The 18,243-nt window shown below is 44.9% G+C and overlaps 1 protein-coding gene across 1 annotated transcript; it reads left to right on the top strand.

Moving 5' to 3' along the window:
• Nucleotides 1-9: 9 nt before the first annotated feature.
• LOC142296363 (armadillo repeat-containing protein 1-like) lies at nucleotides 10-15,656 on the top strand. Its single transcript, XM_075339853.1, has 7 exons — nucleotides 10-110; nucleotides 4,045-4,206; nucleotides 8,288-8,379; nucleotides 9,409-9,586; nucleotides 10,244-10,360; nucleotides 12,159-12,233; nucleotides 12,480-15,656. Exons 2-7 carry the CDS (start codon nucleotides 4,057-4,059, stop codon nucleotides 12,669-12,671), a joined length of 804 nt encoding a protein of 267 aa, XP_075195968.1. The 5' UTR covers nucleotides 10-110; nucleotides 4,045-4,056; the 3' UTR covers nucleotides 12,672-15,656.
• Nucleotides 15,657-18,243: the final 2,587 nt, after the last annotated feature.

The raw sequence follows: 18,243 nt of genomic DNA, 5'->3' as shown, positions 1-18,243 counted from the left end.
CCTATCAGCTGCAGGTGTCGCTTGTGGGCGTGGTTAGGTAACGGTCGCCGTGTGCCCGAGGCTGGAGAAGACGTTGTGCGCTCCCAGTCTACGTGCTCAATACAGGAAAGGTAAGTGGCCGGGACCATGCCACTGTAGGGACGGCTTACCCACAGCGAACGTGTCTCCAGTGGGCACCGTACTCTACAAGCCATGTGACCCCCAGACATGCTTGGTTATAGCTGGAAAAGCCCTTTAATTCCACGTGATGGAATCTTTCTTGTGTCACTATCAGGGGCCCCATACATTGTATGTCTCCCATAGTCATGTGATGTTGTTTGGGGACCAACCCGGTGTATACATACATTTAAAGGGCATCGTCTCCCAAAGCTGGGCAGTCAGGGCTTACAATGTAAATGTACTAACACTGTAAGGCCCTGTGCGCACTTGCTGGATTTTTTGCGGTTTTGCTGCAGAAAATGTCCATAACATCTCTGCAGTGAATCACCAGTAAAACCTATGAGAATAAAAATCCTGTGCGCACTAGGCGGAATTTGACAGCTGCATGTTTTGCTGTGGGAATCCCGCAGCAAAAACAAGTGCATGTCACTTCTTTTCCGCACATCGCTGCGGGATTTCACTCCATTGACTGCCATGTAATCGTGAAATCCCGCAGGGAATAACGCAGGCAGCAAATTCTGTGCGGTTCACTGCGTTTTCCTGCGTTATTCCCTGCGGTATTTCGCGGTTTACCTCCGGTAATGTACATCGCTGCCTGCGGTTTGCAGGGAAGTGATGTCATTACAGGAAGAGGAAGCAAAGCAGAGAGTAAACACACACAGATCACAGACATCACAGACACATAGAACACACATAGAAATCAAACGGAAATATAGAAAAAAAAAGCACGTGGGTTCCGCTGTATCTTTACCATCCAGCCGAGGTCCCGGTATTCTCAGGCTGGGGAGGGTTAATGTCTCGCCTCCTCCTGCAGCCAAGAATCTCAGCCCGCAGCTGCCCCGGGACTGTCGCATCCATTATGCGGCAGCACCGGAGTGTCCCCGGCTCTTCCAGATGCCGTGATGCAGTGGCAGTCAGGGTAATACAAGGAGTTAATGGCAGCGGATCACCGCCATTAACTCCAGGCTTGATCATGGCAGCGTCTATGTGACACCTGACATGATCAATCCGTAAGTAAAGTGAAAAAAACACACTGAAAAATCCTTTATTTTAAGTAAAAGACAAAAAAGCCTCCTCGTTCACCCCTTTATTAACTCCTCCCAACACCCTGCTCCGGCATAATCCACATCCTGCGATGCTTGCATCCAGCCGCGACTGACACTGACACACTGCTGAATGCAGCCTCGCAGCGAGACAGCAGAGGTAACCACAGGGCATTTCCCACGGCCGGTAATGTGAACTCACTACCGCTCGGGAGAAATGCAGCTATCTATCCCTCTATCTATCTATCCCTCTATCTATCTATCCCTCTATCTATCTATCCCTCTATCTATCTATCCCTCTATCTATCTATCCCTCTATCTATCTATCCCTCTATCTATCTATCCCTCTATCTATCTATCCCTCTATCTATCTATCCCTCTATCTATCTATCCCTCTATCTATCTATCCCTCTATCTATCTATCCCTCTATCTATCTATCCCTCTATCTATCTATCCCTCTATCTATCTATCCCTCTATCTATCTATCCATCTATCTATCTATCCCTCTATCTATCTATCCCTCTATCTATCTATCCCTCTATCTATCCCTCTATCTATCTATCTATCCCTCTATCTATCTATCCCTCTATCTATCCCTCTATCTATCCCTCTATCTATCCCTCTATCTATCCCTCTATTTATCTTAGAAGGAAATGATTTATTTATTTTTTTTTAATGTGCTTTATTGCATTGAATGTAATAAAACACATGTACCAACCCGCACGCGGCAATACCGCGGCAAACCGCATGCGGTTTTCGGGTGCGGTTTGCCGCGGTTTTTTACCGCGGGTGCGGTAATCTTTCGGTGCCTGCGGAATTTTCTTGAGAAAATTCCGTTTTCCAGTGCGCACAGGGCCTAAGAGGTTTGATCCACACAACGCAAATAAGGCATTAAGTCCTCTGTGCGATAGAGCATTTAAAGGGGTTGTCCACTACTACTGCTCTCTCTATTCCTCCAGGTATGTGAGTAGTGGACAAACCCTTTACGGAGTCTCTGCATCCTGAGATAATCACCCCCCCACCGTTTCAGTCAGAGGTGTGCCGTCGCTGCTTCAGTCACCGCTGTCCGGCTTTCAGTCAGAGGTGTGCCGTCGCTGCTTCAGTCACCGCTGTCCTGCTTTCAGTCAGAGGTGTGCCGTCGCTGCTTCAGTCACCGCTGTCCTGCTTTCAGTCAGAGGTGTGCCGTCGCTGCTTCAGTCACCGCTGTCCGGCTTTCAGTCAGAGGTGTGCCGTCGCTGCTTCAGTCACCGCTGTCCTGCTTTCAGCCAGAGGTGTGCCATCATGGCTTCAGTCACACCCCGATGTCTTGCTTTCAGTCACCAATATCCACCTCTCAGTCAGACGTGTACCATCACAGCTGCAGTCATCGTTCAGTAAACACTGAGAAGCGGGTATAAACACGCTGGCTCTTTGACAGCTGCTTACAGCCCACACTCACTATGTACTTACCAGTGACTGAAAATGCTCCAGGCACCACTGTTATGATTCAGTGACCGAGGAGGATCAGAAAAAGTACAAAAAGTCGGAAACCCAAAAAATAGCCAGAATGACTGGAACCTTAACGGACTGCAGGCCTAATACTGACACATAACTAGAAGTAGCCGTGGGATGAGCCTACGATGACCTGGTCGCCTCAACACAGCTGGAGAACTAAATATTCTTAGAGAGAGAAATATTAGAAAAGCTAGTCTGCTCAGAGTAGTCCCCAAAGATATAGATAGCCCCCCACATGTAAAGATTACGCTGATAAAGAAAACACAATACGTAGCTAGAGAACAGATTAAGCAAATATGAGGCCCAAACTATCTGCATAGGAAAGGATAGGAAAGAGCACTGACTGCAGCCGTAAAAACCCTAGTAAATACCAGCGCTCCTGATATGGAAAAATACTGAGCCTGCACAAGCTCTCCCTCACTATATCAGTACTCTGGTGTTACTGGGATCCAAGAAAGACACTGATATAGAGGAGGGACTGAATTTCGTACCAAGCATGACAAAACACAATACATAGCAGAACATGGAGCAAGGTACACAGACATTCCCAGCAGGGAATGATCCAACTCCACCAAGAACTCCACACAGTCAAAATAACAAGAAAGTGATAAACCATAAGCAAAGGTACAAGACCAACTTATCTGAGAGGAGTTTTGGTAGACACCGAGAAAAGGGCTGGTCTCAGAATGTCCTTAGCACACAGGAGATACATTGAGCACCGGCAAGGAACAAGAGAACACTACTCAGTAATATAGGCCCAGTCAGAACACCCTGATTGCCAATCCTACCCAGCTGTCTGGTTTCTATTCTGCAAGCCAACTTCACTACCAGCACTGACCACAAGAGGGAGCCCCAAACTGGAATCTAATTCAAATGTATTCACAACACACCACCTCTGACTGAAAGCCTGTGGCTACCAGGAGGCATACATTTTCTTCCGGTAACCACACTTTCAGTAAGGCAGACTGACAGCTTTGGAACTTCCATTACCCTGTAGATTAGCCGGGTGGAACTTACTGACTTATTCCCTGTACTAACTTTTGGAATATCAGAAAGTTCAGACTACAACTATAAGTAGCTGAGGATTTTCCTTCCAGTATACGATGATTGCATTCTTGTGTGACAATGTTGTGGTTTTCACCATTTCAATGCCCAGAGTAAAATTGGCAAAGGGATTGCACATCACAATGTGCTGCAAAATGCACCAGTAACACATGGGTTAACGGCAGAATCGCCATCAGTAGAGCTCAGTCGTGTGTGTACTTCGTCTAAGAGCACTGAGACATCCTCCGCTTTGTCACACGTGCCCAAGTGGTTATGTACTCATCCCTGTTCTCTGAATTCCAGCTTTGGTCAGAAATGGACGCTGTGTCTGTTGTCACCCATTTGCGGACCCTGGCTGCTGATCCCCAGAATAGATCCAGTATTGTTCGGGACAGGAGTTGCCTGGCGGGTCTCATTCTTTTTCTCAGCCACCAGGACACACATGTGGTTGAAGCTGCTCTTGAGGTAAGATGCTGGGGACAGTGGTCTAAGGCTATGTGCCCATGTTGCCTTCTGTCCCTGCAGAAATTTCTGCAGCGATTTGAACAGCACATGTGCGCTTCAAATCGCTGCAGAAACACTGCGTAGTGAAAAGCCGATTTCATGCGCTCTGGATGCAGCCTCTCCCATAGACAGAGCGGGGGCTGCATGCAGAGCGCAGGAAAGAAGTGACATGTCACTTCTTAGAACGCAGCGATTCGGCAGTAGCCGATTCGCTGCGTTCTAATACGCCACGTGGGCATGGATTAGGCACAATCTTCATAGATTATGCTGGGGACGCAGGACGCAGTTACGCTGCGGGGCAGATCCAGTGTAACTGCATGAAAATACGCTACGTGGGCACATAGCCTAAGGAACACAAGGACAAATTGAGCTTATTTCTGTATTAATACTTTAAAAGGGTGGTCAATAGACCAAAGTAATTTTCCTCCTAAATTCCTATTTAATCCGCCATAATCTAAAGTACTTTCTAATGTACTTGCATTAAAAACTCCCTCTCCTTCCCTAACTACACTATGTAACTGGCTTCCTATATTTCTCTCCCTACTTCCTTTTTGATGTCTCTTCAATTGTGCATCCTATCCTAATGCATGCTGTCCAGAAATTGTGTAATATTGAGAAATGATACAAGGAAAAATGTACTACTTTATTTAAAAGTTGGTGATGACAAACTAAAGATGACCCTATATAGAGAAACATAGTCGCATGCATTGCTCAGGTGTGATTTTTGGGCCAGTTGTATCAGCTGATTCCAGGTCTTTAGGGTACTTTACACGCTGCGATATCTGTACCGATATCGCTAGCGAGTGTACCCGCCCCCGTCGGTTGTGCGTCACGGGCAAAAAGCTGTCCGTGGCGCACAACATCGCCAGGACCCGTCACATGGACTTACCTTCCCTGCGACGTCGCTCTGGCCGGCGATCCGCCTCCTTTGTAAGGGGGTGGGTCGTGCGGCGTCACAGCAACGTCACACGGCAGCTGTTCAATAGCAGAGGAGGGGCGGAGATGAGCGGGCGGAAGATCCCGCCCACCTCATTCCTTCTTCATTGCCGATGGAGGCATGTAAGGAGATATTCATCGTTCCTGCGGTGTCACACATAGCGAAGTGTGCTGCCGCAGGAACGAGGAACAACATCGTACCTGCAGCAGCAATGATATTAAGGAAATGAACAACGTGTCAACAAGCAACGATTTTTCACGTTTTTGCGCTCGTTGATCGTCGCTTATTGGTGTCACACACTGCGATGTCGCTAACTGCGCCGGATGTGCGTCACTAACGACGTGACCCCGACAATATATCGTTAGCGATGTCGCAGCGTGTAAAGCACCCTTTTGTGTAGTTCTACACAGATGGTCCTTGACTCTTGAACAACTCTTCTGATAATTCTTTTCAATCTTCTGATTGAAATCTTGCCGGGAGCACCTGGTTGTGACTGTTTTATGGTGTAATGATGTTCGTTCCACCTCTGGAGTCAACAATTCTCACTGGGACCTTCAGTAGTTTAGAAATCCTGTAGCCAATGCCATCAGTATGTTTTGCAACAATAAGGTTGTGAATGTCTTGAGACAGCTCACTAGTTTTACCTTTCATGAGATGTTTCTTGTGTGACACCTTTTTTATGCCATCAGTTGAACCAGCTGATATTATTGTTCAATAAGTGACAAAATTGTTTCTAATTGCTGATAATTTCATCTGGTGTCATGACATTGCATAGATTTTTTTCTGCATGTGTTCAATACCGTTCACCTGTGTCATTTCTTATTATTACACATAATTTATGGACATCTATGGTTTGATGCCTGTGTGGATTGGATGGGTTGTTTCCAACATCTGGTGAGAGATTCATGTCATTAGCATCTTTAGAAATATATATTTACTTATGAAATTGAGGATGATGTTCAATACTTATTTCACCCACTGTATCTTTTTCATTGCATTTCCTGTGACCTCATCAGGAGGCTGGGGCTGCAGTCACTTCATCTCCCCTCTTGGAATAGGATGTCATCAGTGGGCGGAGATGCTGTCACTTACCACAATTCTTCATCACCACCCTCTACAAATGTCCTGAATCCATAGCACTGATAGAAACTATGGAAAAAGTGACCAAGGCGTCAGCACTATTTCTGTCTCCACAGTTTATTACTGTGATAGGCGGTGTCATCAGTGGAAGGTGATGGAAGCAGGGTGAGTGACGCCAGAGCCACTCCACAGCTTCTATCAACACCCTCAAACCAAATTATCTTGAGGTGTCGGTGATAGATGCAGGGTGAGTGACACCAGATCTGCCCCACAGCTTTAATTCCTACCCTCAAACTTATCGTCATCAGAGTGCGACGCTGGTGTCCCTTTCTTCTTCTATCACTGCCTTCTGATGACTTCATGTTTCAATCGGGGTGTTGGACATTGTGGGGAGGTTAGTGCAGCCCCAGCCTCCTGATAACGCCTCATTTGAGACTCCTCTCAAACAAAACATTTCAGGAAGTGAAGTAAAAGAAAAAAAAAACACATTTAGGGATTATCATGATAGGGAGAAGTACTGTAATTACAAAAGATCTTTGGGTGTAATTGATGCGCCCCAGGGCTTTGGGGTACTCTGTCCCGGGCCTGGTTTCACTGGGAAGTGTCACGGGTGTGATGGCCGGTGCCTGGTTCCATCACCCTGGGGGTCGCTTTTTAAAGGGGGAGTATATTTTCAGGGATTACAATAAAGTTTTTGTTGTGACACCACTTGCGGGTGGCGGCTATATGGCTGGAGCCGCCGCTGCACAGTCTCTCAGTGCTGGGGCTAATGTTAATTGCAGCCGGGATGTTGAGGTCCTCCGCAAGTAGGGCTGGGCCCCAGGGGGTAAATGATAGTGTTGTTATGTCCATTAGTAATACCGGGGCACGGAAAGAAGGTAGGCCACACAAGGGATTGCAGTGTAACTGGTTCTTTACTCACGATGGTGATGCTTGCAACCCCATGGAGGTTGGTCCTCAACACTGGTGCCCTTAGTTACAGTGCCGGTGTGGTGACCTGGTGGCTTACTTCCCCTGCACCTATCTATGGTTATGGGTCCCCGTGGCTTGGAGTGTCTGGAGGTCCCCTCTTGGTTGTCTTTCGGCTTTAGTCCGTACGGCAGGCAGTTTGGTTCTCCCGTCACCGCTGTGCCCTGAACTCTACAGTCGGTGAGGTCCTGGATGGTCCCCTCACCGTACAGATTATGTCAGGTCTGCCTGAAGTGTTTCCCTGACCTAGGGCTTTGCACTTCGCCAATGCTATGATTCCACGAGTACACCGCCGCACTCTCCCGGCAACCACATGCCTGAGCCTGACAGGTTACTGCTACACTCTTCCGTCAGTGCCGTTACGTCTGTCTCCTTTTACTTCCACTAACTGAGTGTCTGACCCCCTCCCACCTGGTTGTCGTCTAGTGGACTGGATCGGTCCCACCCTAGGTGACCATCCATTGGGTCCAACCCTAGCCTGTCACCAGTTTTGCGGGAGAGGAAAACAGAGGTTGTATGAGTGTTTTGGTGTTACCGGCACTGGTCTTTTGGGTCCCTGGGGGTAGGCCCTGCATCTCTGACAGGATGCAGTTCCCTGTAGCGCCTGATGGCTTCAGGGGCGCTACATAATGATAGATGTCTAAAATGTCCTTTTATATATCAGACAACCCTTTTAATTAAGGACTTGCTGGTGTAAAATGTGGAAAATTCTTAACAAGCGCACACCACTTAATGAATTAGCACATTATTAGTGAAGTGTGCCTCGTCAGAATTGTTACTACTGTCCGGGATTGGAATAGCGTTTCTGGCATTAGAAACGTCAGTATTTTTGCTGAAAACCTGCCTGCTAGCAGCCTCACAGATTTGATAATGATTAGTGGTAACAAGGAATTGGCCGTTCGTTAGCTATAGAAAATAGTTGGAGGTAGACTGTACGTTTCACACTTGGAGCCACGCTACTAGATTACATTATTCCTAATGGTAACTCCCTTTGCATATAAGATTATTTTACAAAACCTTTTAATGTGATATTTTTGTCCTATGTTTCTTTTGCAGACAATTCAGTATTTGTGTGACAATCCTAATCACTGTAAGAAACTGAGAAGTGAGCTCGGTATGATGGTGAGTCTGGAGAACATTAAGAACAGGTAACCTCCTCCAGTGTAATGGAGATCTACTTATGTGCAACTGTTGTAAAGTGAGTACATCCAGCCTAAAAGCACACAGAAGATGGCTCTCCATGCCATGCCCTGAGCTAAGGGCACATGGGTCTGTGGTTCTTTAGTCAGCACTGAATTGTATGCCTTGTCATATGGATCCTTGTAGGGACAGCTCTGTCCGTTGTGGCAGGTCCTTAAATGATCTTTATACTTTTTATAGGAAATGTCATGGATGACATGTAGTACACCATAAGCTACATGTTTAACATTTAGGCCAAAGTAAGACGTCTGTGTATGGCGTTATGAATCTGAGGATCTGCTGGTGTCAGAGCCGGGAACGGTGGTCATGAGTATGCAATATGCGGACTCCCAGACAGATTCCCACTAGAGGGATGCGGCCTTGCTCAATTCTAGTGTGTTTAGCGAGGCTGCGCTGTTCAGATTATGCATGTCGAATACTCATGGCCACATGACCACCATTCACCGCTTTGACACTGGTTGTTAAAATTGCAAAGTGCTTGTAAAATTAAGAAACTTTGCAATTTCCTTCTACTTTCTCTTAATTCGGGCTGGATTTTTAGTTCTATAGGTTTCAGTATATAGCTGCAGTGGCTGATTTTCTAGACTGCTCTGAAGCCAGTGGATCACTGCTAGCAGCATTGGGAAGCGCATTGGTCGGTCCAGCTGCTCGGCCATGCCTCTGGAAATCACTGTCTTCAGGAGCGAACTGTCCTACAGGAAGCCGAGAGGAGCCGAGCACTCCTTAAAGCCTCATTCACACCTTAGTGTTTGTAAAGCCAAGAGTGGAGCTCGCAGATGAAAGACTGACACCTTTTCTTGGGGACATTCCTGGTTTTGACATACAAATACCGATGAAATACTGATGAAAATTACTGATGTGTGAATGAGGCCTTAGAGGACGATACAACCCCTGTAATCGGTAGTGATGTTTTCCAATAAAGTACAAGATGATAGCAGAGCTCTGCCATGATATATTCCTAACTTCTATTTTTTCAGTGATTCAAGTAATCGTAGCAAACTACTCGCCCATCGGATTCACATGTCACTAAGTCTGCCAGGGTATCTGCATACACCGGAGACCAAGAACAAGCCGAACAGCTTACAGTTCTTCATTACAAGTGCAAACAAAAGAGCAAAAACCATAACACTCCACATCCACGGACTTGATGATCTGGTAAGGGTTAACAGTTTGATGTTGCCATACTCCGCACAAAACTTAATAGAGCTTAGTTTAATTTCTCAGAAGCTAGTTGTGATCAGTAAATGTAATAGGGTCTCAAAGAATATTATTATTATTATTCTTATTATTATTACTTTAATCATTAATACTATTATTATTTTTATTTTTTAAAGAGAGTGGCTTCAAATGAAAACTGATAACATGTATATACACAAACAGAATGAATATTTCATACATAGAACATAATTGTAGTCATCCTTTTGTAACAAAGTAAATATAAGGGTTCCCCTATGGAGGAAATAATACATACAATGATTCTATAAGTAAAACACAAATTTACAATATTATATCCACATGGTATTAATAGATAGACATACCATGATATGTCTGAAATATTCATTCTGTTTGTTCTATGCAGATACCTTTGAGAAAGGCAACTACTTGGCGAAACATTGTGATGTGGTCTTTCATCCTCCTATGCCGGTGAAATAAAAAAACTGTCAAGTTGTCATGTCCAGTGTCAATGGTTGTTTCAATTTTTTAGTGTTTTATATTCTTTCTGTGCGCAGTGAATTTATTCCTAAGTGCTAACCCTTCTACCTGAATATGAGCCCCTATAGCCATTCTTATCGGAGTATTTCACCATTTCAGGAGAGGAAATGTCTATGTGAAGAGGCTTTATTAAAGGTGAAAGGTGTCATCAGCTTTACATTTCAGATAGCAATCAGAAGGTGCACTGTGCGAGTAAAGCCAGACCTGGCCACAGAGGTGAGAAATGAAAAGTGATTGCCTAATTAATTGTTTGGCAAAAAGTAATTTTTCTCCTAGGTGCTGCACTTACAGTTCTGCAGTCGCGCACCTTCATAACCGTATGAACCTGCAGGGTAATAGCGTTATCGGACCTGACAGATTCCCTTTACAGATGACCTGTCAGATGTCTCCATATGTCTGATTCATATTTCTATTAAATAACATCTGTTTCATTCCTTCTTGAAATGTATGTAGGAATAAACAACTTGCCGTTACTCTATCCATTCTCCATAGGGCTAGTACATGCGCACACTTGAGACTCCCCACTTACCAACAGTCATACACGGTTGTTAAATGAATACATTTCCAAGAAGATTAAAGCACCACTACAGCCTTTTTTAATTTTACCTCTAGAGTGGTGCTTCTAATCTAGCCCCCCTGCCTCAAGGCTTGTACTCCCCTTTAGGCGGCTTAATTTTCCACCCCCGCCGTTCCAGTCCGTCTCCAGCGATATGTGACCTAACGATTGCTCCAGTGTTGCATGGAGGTCACAACTCAGTACAAGTCTATGAGAGCCTTGTTCTGATTTTCAGAGTTACATTGAGCACTTGTGACATAACTTCTGACTTCCGGCCAGTCAGAAGATGGCGACTCATAAATGGAGTGCCACCGAACAAAAAGAGCATATGACAGGGGGCAGGGTGCTAGGATTTAAAGCACCACTCCAGCAGTGAAATAAAATAATGCTGGAGTGGTGCTTTAATATAAATACAGCACAATGTAGAGTTATGAGTGATTTTATGGGGCATGCAGATATTGTTTGTGCACAATGCAGCAGGTAAGAAGGCACATCTGACTAATGGAACTGCCAGCTAGTTATATACACTTTTAACAGAGGGAAAAGATGTGGAATTATGACAATAACAGGATGGATGGACATGTTAATGATACAGAAATGATGGGGAAAAAAATGAAAGCTAAATTTTCCTAACATCTCGATTTTCTTCACTATATGGTATGATTGCCATGCACAGAGATGCGCACTCTTACCGGCCTTGTCATGCGCTCACTGAGGTTCCTCTGAATGGACTTGATCACACAATTCATGAAGATCTGCTGCTGGCAACTCCCTATGTAATATCCGACTAATGATGTCTCAAATTTGCTTGATAGACAAGTCCAAAGACGCTCCTGGGCATTGTAACAGGTTTAGACCACTTGGGTTGCATAAAGTAGCACATGCAACATGTGGCCTGGCGTTGTCATGTTTGGACACTTTGAAGAAATAATTGTACCAGTGATTCAATCATCAAATCAATGTAACCCTGAGCTATTAGTGTACCTGAAAGAGAGACTACAGGGGACTTGCTTCCATACATTATGCCAGCCCACACCATAACCCTGTGAGAACCACCACTATGTCCTCTTGAAAGACTAGTCCTGCTTTTGTTTTAGACGCAGTAGTTGCTGGAGATTATCTGGAGACCACGTGGGGAAGGTCACACTGGTCCTACTCCACGGATTAAGACATAGGATGTCATAGTTCCCCTTTTCCATAATCTGCATATTATCATGTATTGATTCCGTGATTTTCACCATTCCACGACTTTCCTTCTTGGTGTTGCCATTTCAGTGTTGAGGATTGTATATTCTAGAGGTGTAGGTTCTTTTAGGCAACATTACAGCTTCTGCTGGTCTGAAGTGTAGTAGGCAAGCATTCTGGTCACCGTAATCTTGTTACAACGTTGGCCATTTTCTTTTTGCGCACTGTCCCCGTGTATATACTCATGGATTCCACAATTGTTCTTGTTTACAGTGTTTAACCTCAGCAATCGCAGAAACAAAGGTTCTGAAGGCACAGCAGGTCATCAAGAATGAGTGTGGTAAAGAGGTACGTGCCATCACACACATTTGTATCTAATTTTTTGGTATCTAAAACAGGCTTGGGCTATGCCGCGACTGTGGTCTCATGACCAAAAACATTTGTTGTTCTGTTTTGCCATAATATCACTGGTGACTACTGTTTTCCTTTAGTTGCTTGGTCTGGCAACTGAACACTGGACATATGGCTGTAGTAGAGTAGCCACAAGTAGAGTGAGTGTTCCCATGTGTAATCTTTGTCTTTTATGCTTCGTAGATTTATGTACCACTGCCAAGTATGAACCATCAGGTGGAAAAGAGCCAGTGCTTGCCAGACTATTTGCCGGAAGAGGAAAGTCCTCAGAAAGATCTAGAAAAAGCTCTAGCTCATCCAGCAGCAAAGGATGAGACCCGTGGAAGTTGGGTGAACGCTGCTGCCAGTTTCCTTAGTAAAACGTTTTACTGGTGACCTACATGAATCAGATGTGTTATTACCTGGAGAACTTTGTACATATTGTCCCTTGTGTATTTATATGTGATTTACTTTCAGATGAACAGAAACACTAAAAGGTTCCTTATCTTTGCCTTCATTTTAACAAGAGACTTCCAGAATCTGAGTTACAAAGGAGCCTCCTTAGTATTTTTGTAGATAGAAGATACTTGGTAATTTGTGGACGTATTCCATTAGATTATTGTAGGGAATACTTACAGTAATGTTCAACCATGTAGTGAGATTTCAGTCTATGGTCTCCCTGCCTACATTCTGTTATTAGTCATTAGACCCACAGTTATTAGACCCACAGTATTGTGGCAGTCTGAAAAAGCTCCCCTATTAAACTAGCATAAAATCATTTTAACACCTTACCGACCCACGATGTACTGGGTACTTCATGGATCATGTATGGTTAATCCCCGCCCCCTGCCGTGGGCAGGTCGCGGCGATCCACGCACATATCAGCTGTTTTCAACAGCTGACGTGTGCCTGCTAATCGCAAGTGGAATCACTTCCACTTGCGACTATTAACCCCTTACATCTCGCTGCCAAAATGTAGCACCGAGATGTATATACGCGCCGCCATTACAGTGACTTACCCTGCTCCCATCGGAAGTCACGTGACATGATCACGTGACTTTCGGTGGTTGCCATGGTAGCACAGGGTCATGTGATGACGCCTGTAGCTAACATGAGTCACTTCCTCTCAGTCCCGGAATACAGCCGGCATTGAAAGTAAAGCACCAAATCTGCAGTTCTCAGCTCTGTAGCTGTGATCTGGAGATATGGCAGAGCGATCAGATTGCTGATCGCTATAGCCCCCTAAGGGGACTAGTAAAATAAAAAAAAGTTAAAAAAAAAGTTTTAAAAAATTAAAACCAAATAAAAAAAACCTAAAAGTTCAAATCATCCCCCTTTCACCCCATTGAAAATTTAAAGGGTTAAAAAAATAAAAATATACACATATATGGTATCGCCGCGTTCATAAATGCCCGATATATCAAAATATAAAATCAATTAATCTGATTGGTAAACAGCGTAGCGGCAAAAACAATTCCAAACGCCAAAATTACGTTTTTTTTGTCGCCGCAAATTTTGTGCAAAATGCAATAACAGGCGATCAAAACGTAGTATCTGCGCAAAAATGGTACCGTTAAAAACGGCAGCTCGAGACGCAAAAAATAAGTTGTTACTGAGCCATAGATACCGAAAAATTTGAACGCTACGGGTTTTGGAAAATGGCGCAAAACGTGCGCCACTTTTTTTGTCAAGCTTGTGAATTCTTTTAACCCCTTAAATACAAGTAAACCTATTCATGTTTGGTGTCTACAAACTCGCACCGACCTCAGGCATCACACTGACATGGTGAATAAAATATCCAAAAACTATTGTGCGATCACACTTTTATTGCAATTTTTCAGCAGTTGGAATTTTTTGCCGTTTTCCAGTACACTATATGGTGAAACTTATGAATTCATTTAAAAGTACGAGTCCCGCAAAAAAACAAGGCCTTATATGGCAAGATTGACGGAAAAATAAAAAAGTTACGGCTCTCGGAAGAAAGAGGAAAAAAACAAATCGGAAAAACGCAAAATGCCCAGGGGCTGAAGGGGTTAAGGCTATATGTTGTAATTGTACATGATGCCAATCTATTGCTCTTGTAGCATTTATTACTGTACTGTGTAGTCTGCTGTAGTCTACTGTAGCCTATAAATAAAATATTGGCTTCGTGTATTACTCATCATTTGGATTTTGCGTTTTGTTACCAGTTGAACCCAACTGTATGTCAGGTAATCAGAAGAGCAATTCCACAAAAATAAATGGGAGCGAGATCTGGGCCCCTTGGCAGATGAGTGGTCAGATTTACTGGAACAGATTCCTAAGATGGCGGTCTCAGAGTGTCAGAGACTCTCTCAGTTGTTTTTCATTCATAGGGTGTACAAGACACCTAGGCTCCTGTTCAAGATAGGACTTAGACCAAATGCACAATTTGTCAGATGTGGACAGGATAATGCCCATTTAATGCATGTAATGTGGGAGTGCAGACATATTGGAGAATTATGGAAGCAAGCCCTGGGACTCTTTCGTGTTAAAATGCAACCTTTGCCCCGTATCTGTTTGGTGAATTTGTGGAAAGGCGAGTAGATCCGGATTCCCCAATGGCTTTGGGTATACTGCGTATTCTTTACCAAGCAAGGAAGTTATTGGCGTACCACTGGCTGGATCTTTCACCCCCGACTGTAGCAGAGCTCAAAAATAAGATAAATCGCGTTCTTAGATTAGAAAGAGGAGTCTAGTTAAAGAGTAAAGCACTGGGTAAATTTATAAGATCTGGCAGCCTTTGATGGATGTACCATCCCTCCCCTCTGGTGCGTTAGTTTAGGATAGTATGATGGACCGTCTGTTATGCTTAGGGCTAAAACACACGGCATGAAAATCGGAGCCAGTGGTGTGCGATAAAACATTGCATTCCACTCAGACCAATATTACCCTATGTGTCAGCACCCATGAGCGATTATTATGCTGCCAGCGTGAGCCAAGTGTCATGCGATGATCGCAGTAGATGTCCATGTGGCCCTGGCCTTACAGTGATTGAAGTTATTCTGGAGTTGGATGTCTTGTTACTTCTTATACCTTGATAAGCCCTTGGAGAACACTGCCAAAAAATACTGTGAGGGAATGGTTTGATGTTGAGAGGTGGACATGGTCAGGGAACTGTCATGGAGAGAGACTTGGCTGGAAAATAATTACTAAGCTGGACAGATATTCTGCTGAAAAAACATTACTTCTATTCTTCTAATTTAACAAAGTTTGGTTGTTTTTCTTTCTTTTTCTAAAACGCCAAAACAGTGATACAAATTCATACAGAGGGCGGATTTGTAATCCTGAATTTCGTTCATTTTGATATATCTGTACTTGTGCATCAAATGTCTGCTTTACTTGTTTTGTACCCTGTGCTTATGCTTTAATAAAAATGATCTGATTCAAAAAGAAAAGACAATTGCATTGAAAGAACAGTGTCATGGTATTGGATATAACAGCGGCATATCAGCAGAATCTGTTTCAACAGTCGGAGGGAAATAATGATCACAATTGGTGTAAAGTATTAATACATGGAGGAGATGAGGATTCTCATAAGAGCTCACTATTTTCTACACAAGGATCAACAAGGATCAACACTCCTAATCCACTTATATGGGCATGTAGGTCATAGTTGAATAAAATGATACCTTGATATTTGCAATCCAATGTCTTACTCCAGAGAAAGATCCACTTTTTTTTTTCTTAATATGTAAATGATCTGTTAAGCTCTGGAGGCAGATTCTCAGGCCCATAGATAATATTTTAAATGAAAGGTGGCATTACCAGCATGAGACATGTAGATCAGGAGAGCAGACTGTCAGTCATTACATGTCTCACACTGGTAATTCCTCATTTTATTTAACATCAGCTCTGGAGGCAGATTCTCAGAAAGATCTAGGTCCAGCCCATAAATCTTAAAATGATTTCAATTTTAAGAAAACAAATGTTGATTTCTTAGATAACTGTGATCCAATGTTTTATTCCAATGAAAAAATGTATTCAGATTTCTATGACCTACATGGCCATATAGACTGCTTAGGAGGGTTGATCGTATTGACAGAATCCCTTTTAAGACATTGAAATCCCACCTATCTTTTGGTTTAATTCACATTAGTGGCAATGGGAAAGAAAGGGATTTCTGAATGTGAATAAAGTATAAATCATATTGATTAAAATATTAGTGTGTGCACAATCAGTACAATTTGTTATATCTCCTGGGATCACAATATTAGAGATCCTAGCCTTGCACTCAAACATGTTCATGTTGAACCATAGCTATTTCCTTACGTAAAATGGCAGATCAAATTGTCAAACTGCCAAGAGGCATAGTAGCCAAAATCCTCTGCTGCTAGTATAGAATAACCACTTGCTATTATAGAGCATAAGGCTATGTGCGCACTAGAAAAAGGATTTTTCTTAAGAAATTTCTTGAGTGAAGGATTAGCACACCTGCGTTAAATAAACGCACCGAAAAAAGCATGCGTTTTTACCGCGTTTTGGTGCGTTTTTTTGCAGGTTGGTCCCTGCGTTTTTTTAATGCTTTAACAGCAATCTATATATATAATTGCCTTATTCTGTCTGTCTGTCTGTCTGTCTTGCTCCAAAATTGTGTCACGGTGAGTGTCACTACAGTGACAACCGTCTGATTGCCCACCCCCCCCACGGATTGGTCGCCGCTGGGCTCGGCCTGGCCCCGCCCCCCCCACGGATTGGTCGCACGCCTCGGCCTGGCCCCGCCCTCCGCATGGATTGACCGCTCGCCCCGGCCCTCCGCACGCATCGCCAGACATAACCTGGTGATGCTGGGATCGTGACAGAGCCGGTGAACGCTGGTAACTATTATACACATCGGGTAACTAAGGTCCCTTGGTTACCCGATGTGTATCATAGTTACCAGCGTACACTGGCTCCCGGTACACATGTGCAGGGAGCCGGCATTATACTCCTCTCCCCCCAGGACTACTCCTCCTATTATAATCCTCCTATTATACTCCTCTCTGAGTATAATAGGAGAACTATTATAGCATGGGGGATGGAGCACGATGGGGGTGCGCAGCATGGGGGATGGAGCACAGTGGGGAGTGTGCAGCATGGGGGATGTAGCACGATGGGGGGTGCGCAGCATGGGGGATGTAGCACGATGGGGGGTGCGCAGCATGGGGGATGTAGCACGATGGGGGGTGCGCAGCATGGGGGATGTAGCACGATGGGGAGTGCGCAGCATGGGGGATGGAGCATGATGGGGAGTGTGCAGCATTGGGGATGGAGCACGATGGGGAGTGCGCAGCATGGGGGATGTAGCACGATGGGGAGTGCGCAGCATGGGGGATGGAGCACAGTGGGGAGTGTGCAGCATGGGGGATGGAGCACGATGGGGAGTGCGCAGCATGGGGATGGAGCACGATGGGGAGTGCGCAGCATGGGGATGGAGCACGATGGGGAGTGCGCAGCATGGGGATGGAGCACGATGGGGGTGCGCAGCACGGGGGATGGAGCACGATGGGGGTGCGCAGCATGGGGGATGGAGCACGATGGGGAGTGCGCAGCATGGGGGATGGAGCATGATGGGGGATGGAGCTCGATGGGGGTGCACACCTCCCCCCAAAACACACACACACCGCCACACGCGCACCGCACAACACACCACACACACACACACACTGGGAACCACAAACACCGCCCTACACAGACACCCACAAACACAGACAACGCCGCACACACACAACACCCAACACACAAACACCGCAGCATACACAAATATACGCACATACCGCGCAACACACACATTGCACAAAACACCTCCCCCCAAAACACACACACGCACCCCACACCCACACAAACCGCGCAACACACACACACAACGCTACAGACACACAGCGCTCTACAAACAACGCAACACACAAACAACACTGCTCTCACCCCCCGCCACACCCAGACAACACCCAGAACATGTACAGCGCCCTAC

This window comes from Anomaloglossus baeobatrachus, chromosome 3 (assembly GCF_048569485.1).
Source record: "Anomaloglossus baeobatrachus isolate aAnoBae1 chromosome 3, aAnoBae1.hap1, whole genome shotgun sequence".
Lineage (NCBI taxonomy): Eukaryota > Metazoa > Chordata > Amphibia > Anura > Aromobatidae > Anomaloglossus > Anomaloglossus baeobatrachus.
This window is presented reverse-complemented; position numbering and strand designations above follow the sequence as displayed.

What these genes read in the sequence shown, in the direction of transcription:
- LOC142296363 (XM_075339853.1), top strand. Translation starts at nt 4,057, where the DNA reads ATGGACGCTGTGTCTGTTGTCACCCATTTGCGGACCCTGGCTGCTGAT. An exon ending in TCCACGGACTTGATGATCTG is followed by an intron (nt 9,587 to 10,243) that starts GTAAGGGTTAAC and finishes TCACCATTTCAG; the next exon opens with GAGAGGAAATGTCTATGTGA. An exon ending in AGAATGAGTGTGGTAAAGAG is followed by an intron (nt 12,234 to 12,479) that starts GTACGTGCCATC and finishes TATGCTTCGTAG; the next exon opens with ATTTATGTACCACTGCCAAG.